This window comes from Patella vulgata, chromosome 3 (assembly GCF_932274485.2).
Source record: "Patella vulgata chromosome 3, xgPatVulg1.2, whole genome shotgun sequence".
Taxonomy (NCBI): Eukaryota; Metazoa; Mollusca; class Gastropoda; family Patellidae; genus Patella; species Patella vulgata.
In genome coordinates, this window is record NC_065881.2 from 41,621,812 (window position 1) to 41,634,233 (window position 12,422).

The following is a 12,422-nucleotide window of genomic DNA, read 5'->3' on the forward strand; positions in this document are numbered from 1 at the left end:
TACAGTGAATATACGCTCGTAGCTATACAACATGTAAAACGACAAATAATTTGTCATCATTTGTCAACTAAAAGAGAAACATTGGCTTAATATTCTGACATCAAATGGAATTTATCAAGAAAATAATCTTTAAGTAATACCAAAGATAATACAATATAATCAAATTAACATAATAATTCTGAAGCCGAATCTTTGAAAGAATTTAATCTAGGAATTGAAATTAAATTTACTTGTAAAAAAAATCATTTTGTAACACAATTAATTAGTTTTGATTTTTATATAATGATCTGGAAGTGCTTCGGACACAGTAACACAAACTAGTACGAGCAGAATTGTCACCTTTTACACCTCTGTGTACAATTTTTTGTTCCCATTTACACTAAAATATGAACAAGCGGTAACACCCCAGTGAATATTTACATGAACTTTTTCCATAAAATAGGGGGTGGTGTTAAACTTAAACATTAATTTTTTCGGGGCCCCCTCCAAAAGTTGTAGTTACCCTACCCATGTATGAACATATTATTTTTATTTTTTTCTGAACCCCCTAACCCCCCTGTACACACCCCCTTAAGATTGTTAGGGTTAAACTGAGAGTGATTGTTAGGGTTAAACTGAGAGTGATAATTTAGATTTCATTAAAAATCATCATTATTTTTCCCTGTATAAACCTCATCTTGACTCTATATTAGGGTTTCCATGGTCGCCGAGTTCATTGGTGACATTAAATTCAAGATTTGAAAATCCAAAATGGGGGAAATCCAAGATGGCGGTAATATTTCCACAAATTCCATATGTGTTGATATTTTCTCAGTGTGTAACAACCTGTCTAACATTTTACTGTTGCATTTTCTTGTCTATAAAACTTTTTATGTATACTTATCTATATTTGTCTATACACTCACCTATGTTTGTCTATATTCTCAAATATCTGTGCTTATTGTGTGCTTGCAAACTAAAGTAATAGGGGAGATGTGAAAACAGTTAGGGGAAGAATTGTATATACAATGTGGGTGTATAATAAAAATTGTGACCTCTTAGAGGGTCCACTCGACACAAGCTAGATCATTTCGGGACATTTCTATAGCAGTAGGAAGAAACCAGAAGATCCGGAGAAAACCAATGTGGTTGGACAGGTGATCCTTCTCCTTGTAACATACATCTAAAAATTTTATGTCTCAGCTAGGCTTATTACAAAACAATTACCGATATACAATACAACATACAACTACTTTAAAAATCTGTCTTTACATAATAGTTTGGATTTTATAAGATCAGATTTTATTTTTGGGGACTTAAGTCTATTTGAACACCGTACTGCACAATATATTTTCAGTATTTACACGTCAAATCTCATCCAAGGATTGCCAATTTTCTATAAATTTATGTGTTGTGTGTACAATGGGCCTATTGTTATTTTCAGGTACCGTAAAGGTATCAGAATCTGAATCCCTGATAGACTGATATAAATTTCAATTATATTTGTAAGAGATGCTCACAATTATACCTTTGTTCACTTTTAGAGCATTTTGGCGACGGTAATATTATACAAATGGCGAACTGTTTTCTTGCTCAAGAATCGTCACTATTATCGACCATTGCTGATAATATAATTTGAAATAATGATATTCGTTAGGCATGCATGTATATTTCACATGCCGTTTATGAAGCCACTGTAAACGGAATTCAACTATCAAAATATTTAATTCTATTCGAAAGGAACTATCAGCCATTTTGATTACATGTATTACATCGAAATAATCACCGCCTGAATTAACTATTAGGAGTAAATAATGACTTGAGATAGACTCTAAGACTCTAATATATATCTTTGGCAATTATCAATCAACTAATCATTAATCCAAGACAACTTATTAGTATCACTCATTGACACGGTCAGGACGATTATCAGCCAGTTGATTAATTTATAGTATCCCGCCATGTGATTGACACTCAATAATGGTTAATCCAGGATAAATACGATTAGAATTTTACGATTTTTTTCCGCCAGCTCTCAAAAAGAATCGCCAGTATGGCAAAATATTATCGCCAAAATCAAATTTTAATTGCCATTTTCATATTTTTATCGCAAATTGTGACTTTGGCGACCGACAGTGTGAGCCCTGACGGGGACACAAATATTCAAAGATTGATCTTCGCTGTGCTTATCAACAATTGATATTAGACAAAGCTTCACAGGAAATAGTTACAAAAAACATGTATAAAGGATTATTTCGGTACACAAGATTACCATTTGGTGTGTCATCCAGTCCTGCAATTTGGCAGCATTTTATAGATCAAGTACTTATAGGATTAGACAAAACATGTGCTATTATGGATGATGTATTGGTAACTGGAGAAGACGACAAGGAACATTTAGAAAATCTTGAGAAACTTTTCAAACGTTTTCAAAAATACCAACTACGTGTTAAGTTGAACAAATGTCGATTCTTACAAAACCATGTAATTTACATGGGACGAGAGTTATCTGCAAATGGTATGCAACCAACAGATTCCAAAGTTGATGCAATACGTCAAGCCCCAGTTCCAATTAATGTTACAGAACTATGATCCTGACTTGGGATGGTGAATTTTCAAGCTCAGTTTTTACCAAATTTAACAAAGAAATTACATCCACTGAATGAATTATTAGGAAATCGTGAGTGACAATGGACAAAAGATTGTCAACATTCTTTTGACTTAGTGAAAAGATTCATTAGTTCAGATCAGTTAGTAGTGCATTAAAACACCAAATTACCTATAGAAATTGCCACAGACGCCTCACCTTATGGGATAGGTGCAGTGATGTTTCACATAATCGATGGAGTGCGACGACCCATTGCTTACGCATCAAGAACATTGCATAAACATGAACGTAATTATGCGCAACTTGATAAAGAGGCATTATCAATTATCTTTGGTATACGACGCTTCAGGAATTTTCTCTATGGGCGACATTTTGTGATTCTAAATGATCATAAACCATTGGAACAAATTTTAGGCGCTAAAACGGCAGTACCAACATTAGCGGCGCAACGGCTACAGAGATGGGCGATAGAACTTTCAGCACTAGATTACGAATTAAAGTACATATCTTCAAAGGAGAACTTTTTCGCTGATGCTCTATCACGTTTACCCTTACTGTGTAAGCATTTTAAACGTTTAAGGATCTGATGAACTTTACAATATTTAAGACAAAATATTAGACAGATTTCCTATCACGGATATTACAGTTTACGAAAACTGGATGGTCAGACAAAGTGGATGATGAAGGATTAAAACCATATTTCCAGCATAGATTTGACTTAACAGTGGAGCAGAATGTTATTCTGTGGGGATTGCGAGTTGTGTTGCCTTCGAAATTTATCTCAGAAATTTTAGCAGAATTACATTCATCACATCCAGGAATTGTGAGAATGAAAGAGATTGCGCGAAATCATGTTTGGTGGCCAAATATAGATCAAAACATTTCTGATATTGTAAAAAGTTGTACCTCATGTCAACAAACCAGAAGTTTACCAGCAGCAGCTCTATTAATGCCATGGTTATGGCCAGGTTTGGCTTGGACAAAAGTTCACATAGATTATGCGGAAAAAGATGGTAAAAACTATTTGATCATAATGGACAGTTACTCAAAATGTCCGGAATGCATTTTGATGAGAAGTACGACATCTCAAGCAACAATCACTGTGTTGAGAGACTTGTTTAGTAAATACGGTATTCCTTGTCAGTTGGTTAGTGACAACGGTCCGCAATTTGTCAGTGATGAATTTAAGACATTCTTAAAAGATAATGGTACCAACAAATTTTAGTTGCACCATGTCATGCTGCAAGCAACGGAGCTGCAGAACAGATGGTTCAATCATTTAAGAGGTCATTAAGTGCTAGTTGTAATATGGACATATCTCTACAACAACGTATAGACTCTTTTCTTCTTATGTACAGATCTACGAAACATCCAACAACCAGATGTACTCCAGTTAAATTATTTCTTTGACAAGAGGTCAGAACCTGATCAAAAGTCTAATCATGATACTCAGTTTTGATCAAAGACTTTAGACAAAAAGGTACCTGGTGGCCTAGAACAATTGCTGAATGAACTGCTCCAAAATCATATGTAGTAGTTGTACGTGATGGACGTGTTTGGAAGAGACACATTGATCAAATCAGGAAAGGCGATAATAGTCTTGAGGAAAATGTTATTGTTGAAAATAGTGAGGGATAGAATAATAATTTCATACCAGCTCAACCTCGTGGCAATATTCAACAACAACCTATAGCAGTTAGATGAGAGATAACATTATTTCAGACCAGTGGTTGCCAGGCAGGATACGCCCACATTTTGCAAGAGATGGATAGAGAACAAGCTAAAAACAAAAACGATTTTTTGTACAATCAGGGGCAACAATCCAGAAAGTTATGGTCTGAAATGCGCAAATATCAAAAGGGACTGAGATCTTTGGGATATAGAGATATGTTTTAAGTTTCATCAGAATCGGATAGAAATTGTGACCTCTAGAGGGTCCACAACCTTTGTATTGCATACTTTTACACAATTTGCGTACAAAGAGCGGCCATTTTGTCGGGCAGTTTCATTTCAAGTTTCCCGAAATTTGAATTCAACCTTCATTATGGTGGAATGGTGAAATATTTAAACGCTTTTTAAAATCGGATAAAAATTGTGACCTCTAGAGGGTCCACAAGCTAATCTAGGAAGTCACGGACCGATATGCGCATATATGAAAAGTAAGCAAGATCTTTGGATTATAATTTATAAATTAAACGAGACTTACCTGTAAGGTGAAGTTTGATTGTAATTCTATACCGTCATCTTCTTCAGTAGGGATCACATGAGATAAGCTCTAAGTCACGTGGTCGTCAGGTTTTAAAGTAATTGTACATATGCCAAAAAACATTCCCAGAAAAAACAAGGGAGGGAGTTTAAAAAACAGTTCTATTAGCAACCCAGGGAGGGCATGTGATCCCTACTGAAGAAGATGACGGTATAGAATTACAATCAAACTTCACCTTACAGGTAAGTCTCGTTTAATTTATAAATTCTATCCCGTCATCCTTCAGTAGGAATCCCATGAGATTTCAAAGCTTGGCATGTGTACAAAACATTCCAAACAAAAAATAATGAATAAACACCATAATCTAAAGTAATAAATGATGTTTATTATAAAGGATGCAATGTAAGCAAAACAAAAGAACAAGCTTCTCAGCTCTTATACCGGTACTGTAACCCCAGTAAAACACCAACTCTTGGCCAATTCAAAAAATCTAAACATAATAAACAATACTTATTATACATAGTTATAACATCAAAGTTATCACTCCAGCCTGCAACATAAATCTAATCCTTATGACTAGACAAAACAGACAATGCAAAATCTGCATTGTGAGCTACTGTGTCATTTACAGTATCTACAGACAAATCATAAAACTTCTGAAACGTCCTACAAGATGCCCAACCTGCCACTTTCAATAAAGCTGTTAAAGATATGTTTCTACTAGCTGCACTAGTGGATGCTGCCCTAGTACTGTGTGCACTAAAAACCTTAGTGTTAATGCCTGCCTGTCTGAGTGTAGATTTTACCCATCGTGCTATTGTGGATTTAGACGCAATAGAATATGGTTTAACTGTTGTAATAAAAAGGTTACAAATATTACCCCTTAAATTGGTTGTGCGTGAAATGTATTCATTTAGTGTTCTAACTACACAAAGATTTTCATTTGAATATAAAGGTAAGACAAGGACTGGCTGTGCCCTATTAGGCTTTGACTGTTTTATAACAGAGGTAATTGGTATAGTTACTCCCTCTGGCTCCCATATAAAATCATTCATATTTAAAGAATGCAAAGATTGACATCTTTGTCCAGACAAAAGACAAAGTAAAGTTACTAATTTAATAGTTAACTGTGATAAAGTCAAAGAAACAAGAGGTGAAAGTTTTTCTAAAAAATTCAACACAGTTTCCACATTCCACACATGATTATATCGTGGTAAAGCTGGGCGCTGTTCAAACACACCTTTTAAAAAACGAGACACTAAAGGGTGCTGTCCAACTGAGAATACACTGTCATGAAGAACAATAGTCGAAGACAATGCAGATCTGGCCGTATTTAAGGCACTATATTTTAAACCCATGTTAAATAATTCCACAAGAAAATCTAATATGTCAGTCACAAAGGCAAACACTGTATCAACTTTTCTTCTACAACAAAACTGTTCCCATCTCTTGAGGTAGGTATCATATTGTTTTGAGGTTCCCAATCGCCATGATTTACAGATAATGTCTTGAGCTGCTTTCGATACTCCTTGCATCGCAAGGTTATTCCGGACAATGGACAGACTAGAAGAATTAACTTCCTCCATAATTTGTGTTCCACCTGTGGGTTGAAGGGTAGGAACAAAGTTGACTTGTTTAACTTGACTTCCCTTGGAGAATCGATTAACATCTTCAACATTGTTGAAAACCAGGGTTGAGTAGGCCACATTGGGAGGATCAAGATTATGTGAGATATCTCTTCTATTTTTATCTTTTTCAAGACCTTGGATACAACACTGAAAGGTGAAAAACCATATGGTAAATGAAAAGATTTCCAACATATAGAAAAAGCATCAATTGCTATAGCCTTAGGATCTGGTTTCCAGGAAACATAACAGTTTACTTTATTATTTAATCTAGAGGCGAACAAATCAACATCAGGTTCCCCAAATGTATTTATGATCTTATCAAAAATGGCCTTATCAAGTGTCCATTCAGTGTTATCGTCAAAATTACGTGACTCTCTATCAGCCACCACATTATTTATTCCAGCTACATGACTAGCAGTTAAATTAATGTCTTGCTGTAAGCAAAATTCAAATATCGTTTTAGTAATGGAATTACATTGAGGTGATTTGCTGCCCCCCTTGTTGTTAATGTAGCAAACTGCTGTTGTATTGTCGAGCTCAATACGAACAGATGTATTGCGATGTATAGCACATAAGGATTTTAGACCAAATAGCGCAGCCTGCAACTCTAAGCAGTTAATATGCCATTGACTCTCATCAACATTCCACCTACCTCCAGTCGTAATATTGTCACATACTGCCCCCCAGCCTAATAAAGAGGCATCAGTCCTGATAAACACTGTTGGGGGTTCTATGATAAGTGGCTTGTAGGCTTTGACAAGATTATTAGACCACCAATAAATGTCTTTTTTAGCTTCGATGGATAAAGTCATACATTGTTCATAATTACCATGTGCCAATTTAAGTGCAGATATTTTTTCCATCTCAATATTCCTATAAAAAAGTTCTCCATGCTCAACTGCTGGTAGACAGGAAATATAAATACCTAATAGTTTTGCAACAGTACGTATCTTGGGTTTCTTCATTAACAACAATTCATTTGCAAACTTAATGGCATAATCAACTTTCCTTGCAGGAAGTCTAATGTTCATTTGTTCTGAATTAAGAACAAAACCTAAATGTTCAAGCTTTTTTGTAGGGGTCAATACAGACTTATCTTTATGCACAACAAAACCTAAGGATTTAAATAAAGTAACAGTTATGTTAATGTTTCTACAGCAATTCTCATAAGAATCACTCATTAAAAATACATCATCAATATAGCCACTTGATGTAAGAGCTTGTTGTCTGAGAAAAGCAAAAATAGGTTTCAAAAGCTTAGTAAAATAGCGCGGTGCTGAAGCTAAACCATTTGGGAGTACTCGAAACTGATAAAGTTCGCTATTCCATTGAAATTTCAGATACTTCCTGTAATTTCTCGCAATTGGTACAGAATAGTAGGCATCCTTCAAATCTAGTGATGCCATAAAACATGAAGGCTCTATTAAATCAATAATTGTTTGAATCGTGTCCATTTTGAAATGATGATACACAATATATTCATTGAGATTTTTAAGATTTAAAATCATTCGATGAGGACCATCCTTTTTTGGCCTAATAAATATTGTGGATAAAAATTCTCCATTCTCATGAGATGTTAATTCTATAACACCTTTATCAAGAAATTTGCTTAATTCATGTGAGATGATCTCCTGCTCAGTTTTATTAAAAACATGCTGATTGGGTTTACTTAACTGAACCGGTATTTCTGTAAATTCGAGTTCAACCCCCTGTATAGCGTTGAGAATCCAAGGATCGGATGTGTATTTTTCCCAAACATGGGTAAAATTTTCCAGTTGTCCACCTTGAAACATTTGAAAATCATACTGTAACTCAGACAACAAACTGCTTCCATCATGAAAAGTGGATAAAGACACACAAGTATCTAGTGGTAAGGGATAATGAGACTGACACTCACCTACCTCTGTGTTATCAGACAATAAATCATGCTCACTGGTACTTAGACTTTGGGTTTCTTCGTTTTGGTGGCGGCACACTTCGTTTGTCTAAAAAACGATTTCCACCTGGCCTTCCATAGTTTCTGCTATTTGATTTATAAGCGTATCTTCTATTCTTGGCTTCCATTTTATTGTAGGGGCTATATCTTGTGGATTCCCTGCTGTAACTTGAACGATCTCGATTCACTTTCTGTACAACCCTGTTGGTTTCAGAAATCTCTCGTAGTCGATCAGTTAAATCAGCACCAAACAGCAAGGCACCGTTCGGTCCTTTAATTGTACATAATGAACGGTAATTAGTGTTAACGTCTGTTTTCATCAGAACTCGGCGTCTGCCATTTACTTCTGCATTAACTGCAGCCAAAAGTGCCATGGAATCGGTGAGGAATTGGTGTCCATGTTTGTTTACATTGACAGTGTCAATGGCCGTAGCGCCCCCTGTAGACGTCATAAGTAACTCTGCCAACTTTGTAAGCGGGATAAACGCCTTCATAATGATGTTCTGAATTTTTTGAAGTTTAATGTCGGTTGAGCGTGTTTCCCCGCTCAGCGACTCCCAAATTGGCGGATTAACTTTAGTTTGAGTCAAATTTTGACAATTTTGTGGGCGTGTATAGCGGTTGAGTAATTCATTCGTCTTTTCTTCGGACAACCCATGTTTGATCATGTTATTTACCGCTTCTGCCAGACTGGCTTCAATATTCGGCCCACATACTTCATCAATATTATTATATTGAGAAAAATAGTTCGTTAAACAAACGGGATTTGAAACTTCTTGTTCGCTTTGACCAGAATGTGACCTGGGGGGCTCTTTCTTCCCACTACCAGAAACAAGTAATTGTTGCAATGCCGTTGTGCCGTCAACTACTTCAGTATTATTTACATTTTCTTCGTCGCTTTCATCTTGCTCGTCGTAATGAGACGAACAGTGCGAACTGATTTCATCTTCCTTGTCAAAATAATAGTTAAAGAATTCCTGTTGATTTTTCTTCAACTGTTCAATATTTTCTGTTTGAGATTTTCTAAAATCATCCATCATTAATTTCATCGAAGACGAAATAGAAGACGATATTGCAGCTGCAAACGAATTTTCGTTCGAAATATTCAAATTCCTGTTAGGAAAAACTGCTGGTTTATTCAGTTGCTCAATAGAGCCCGCTGCGGCACTAATACTAGAAGTAGGCCTAGCTGCACTCGACCGGCTGTGATTTGACTTTTTCTGCGAAGGTTTCCCTTTCGAAGAAGGGGGTGTCGGGATCAAACTTTTCCCCCCAACAGCATTTGGATGCTTTGTAAGTAAGTTAGGTTTACTTGTCAAAAAATTATCAGATCCATCAGTGATTACACTGGTTTTATCCGAGCTACTTTTATTATCACACTCAGGCGACGCCATGACAGGTCGTGCTTCGCTCATCAAGACAAATGAGCGATAAAATAAAAAGATCTAAACCACAAAAAATAAGTTTTGTTCTAGCGGGTTTCCGCCGAAACCAGGTTCACCAAGCAAAGCAAAAGGTGAGAGTGGTAACTAAACCGTAAAAATGACAAATTATTGTCATTAAAACAAAGATCAAATAGACAGAATTGTCTGCTATGTGACCACGCTCTCGAGACCAAACGAGCTACTGACGACCACGTGACTTAGAGCTTATCTCATGGGATTCCTACTGAAGGATGACGGGATAGAATCATACATTTCAAGTTTCATCAGAATCGGATAAAAATTGTGACCTCTAGAGGGTCCACATCCTTCGTATTGCATACTTTTACACAATTTGTGTACAAAGAGCGGCCCTTTCGTCTGGCAGTTTCATTTCAATTTTCACGAAATTCGAATTCAACCTTCATTATGGTGGAATGGTGAAATATTTAAACGGTTTTTAAAATCGGAAAAAAAAAAATTGTGACCTCTAGAGAATCCACAAGCTAAAAATGTGATTTTTCGAACAATCAGGAGCCATAATCCAGGAAGTTACGTTCGGATGTACACGACTATCAAAAGGAACCAAGATCTTAGTGTGTAATGATGATATATTCACGTTTTTTTTTAAATCAGATTAAAATTGTGACCTCTACATGGACGGCAAGCTAAAAACATGATTTTTGGTACATTCAAGGGCCATAATTCAGTTAGTTATGATCCGATACGCGCGAATATCGACAGGGACCAAGATCTTTGGGTTATAAACATGTATTTCGACTCTCATCAAAATCGGATAAAAATTGTGACCTCTAGAGGGTCCAAAAGCTTGATATACCAGATGCTATACACTATTTGCGTACGAGGGGCAGCCATTTTGTCCGGCAGTTTTGGCACGATTTTCACAAAATTTGAACTCAATAAACAGTGATATATTCAAATGTTTTTTAAATCAGATAATAATTGTGACCTCTAGATTTGAGGGACAACAAGCTAAAAACATGATTTTTCATACAATCAGGGGCCATAATTCAGGAAGTTACTATCCGATATGCCCGAATATCGAAAGGAACCAAGAATTTTTGGTTATGAACTTACATTTCAAGTTTCAACAAAATCGGATAAAAATTGTGGCCTCTATAGGGTCCACAAGCTAAAAACGTGATTTTTCGTACAATCCATGAAGTTTCGGTCCGATGCCAATATCCAAAGCAACCGAGATCTGTTGGAGATAAACCTATATTTCAAGTTTCGTCAAAATCGGACAAGAATTGTGACCTGTAAAGTGTGCACAAACAATTGTGGACGGATGGACATACAGACAGAGGCGACGACAATATACGTCCACATGAAAATGTGGGCGTATAATAAAACGGCAAGTTATAAACATGTAGGTCATGATCTGAATACATCAATAATAGATATGCCAGTTGATACTTCAAGTACAAGAGATTTAAACACAAGCAATAATCTAAGAACCAGAGGAACGACCACAATATCCAAGTGAGATGAATAGTTCTACAGAGTTGAATGTCAGACGGTCTTCAAGAATCGTGAATAAAACTCAAAGACTGATTGAAAAGTGTTAATTTTATTTCTACAGTAGTGATTACAAGTGAATGAATGACATGATAGTAAAATTCTTGATGTGATTTATCAGGTTGATAAAGATATGTTGCCAGGCAATAAAACATATGCCCATAGCAGCTAAATTGTCCGAGTGGTCGACAAGGGTTAACGCATATTTATTCTTTTATAGGTAATTGGGGGCATTTACAAGACAGTTTCATACAGATCAGATTATAATTTTTGTCGTTTGAGGGTTCACAAGGTTCTATAACAAACTGAAACAAGGGCCTTAACTTTGGAAGTAATTTACAGAAAATTTTGAAATTTGACAGGCTTTTTCGTTTTACTAATTTAAATAATGCATATAAATTTCATACAGATTGGATGATAACTTTTGTCATTCGAACGTTCACAAGGTTCACAAAGTAAAACAAACAAACTTTAGACATAATTGACGGGAATTGCTAAAATTCAATAGACCTTTGTTTCACAAATTAAATGATGCATATAAATTTCATACAGCATTAACATGATTAAACAAAGTGAAACAAGGACCATAACTCTATAAGTAATTATTGTAAATTACTGAAATTCAATAGTCTTTGTGGTTTCACTAATCTAAATGATGCATATACATTTCATATGGTTCAGATGATAACTTTTGGTGTTGGGGTTTTCACAAGGTTCAACAAAGTGAAACAAGGACCATAACTATAGAATAATAAACGGAAATTGCTGAAATTCGATAGGATGATCGGATGATAACTTTTGGCGTTAGAGTGTTTACAAGGTTCAATAAAGTGAAACAAGGGCCATAACTGTAGAATAAAAAACAGATATTGCTGAAATTCAATAGGCTTCTTTGTTTCACTAATTGAAATAATGCACATAAATTTCACAAAGATCGGATGATAACTTTTGGCGTTAGAGCGTTCACAAGGTCCAACAAAGTGATACAAGGGCCTTAATTCTAGACGTAATAAACAGAAATTATTGAAATTAAATAGGATTCTTCATCTCACTAATGTGAACAACATATATCAATTTTAAAACAATCAGATCATAACTGTGGCGT

General features: G+C 35.6%; 2 protein-coding genes across 3 annotated transcripts; both read right to left on the reverse strand.

The window, feature by feature from the left end:
• Positions 1 to 5,158: 5,158 nt before the first annotated feature.
• Positions 5,159 to 8,371, reverse strand: LOC130010303 (uncharacterized). Of its 2 annotated transcripts, none has more exons than XM_056099551.1 (2): positions 8,319 to 8,371; positions 5,159 to 6,568 (listed from the first exon to the last, which is right to left on the reverse strand). In XM_056099551.1, the coding sequence occupies exon 2, from the start codon at positions 6,377 to 6,379 to the stop codon at positions 5,357 to 5,359; it is 1,023 nt and encodes a 340-aa protein (XP_055955526.1). In that variant the 5' UTR covers positions 6,380 to 6,568; positions 8,319 to 8,371; the 3' UTR covers positions 5,159 to 5,356. The 2 variants fall into 2 exon arrangements, with proteins under 2 accessions (XP_055955526.1, XP_055955527.1); XM_056099552.1 differs by having other exon boundaries at positions 8,323 to 8,366.
• On the reverse strand, positions 8,351 to 9,400 carry LOC130012103 (uncharacterized). Its single transcript, XM_056099255.1, has one exon. The coding sequence runs from the start codon at positions 9,395 to 9,397 to the stop codon at positions 8,351 to 8,353; it is 1,047 nt and encodes a 348-aa protein (XP_055955230.1). The 5' UTR covers positions 9,398 to 9,400.
• Positions 9,401 to 12,422: the final 3,022 nt, after the last annotated feature.

Excerpts from the sequence above, each read along its gene's own strand:
- LOC130012103 (XM_056099255.1), bottom strand. The coding sequence starts at position 9,397 with ATGATGGATGATTTTAGAAAATCTCAAACAGAAAATATTGAACAGTTG.
- LOC130010303 (XM_056099551.1), bottom strand. The coding sequence starts at position 6,379 with ATGGAGGAAGTTAATTCTTCTAGTCTGTCCATTGTCCGGAATAACCTT.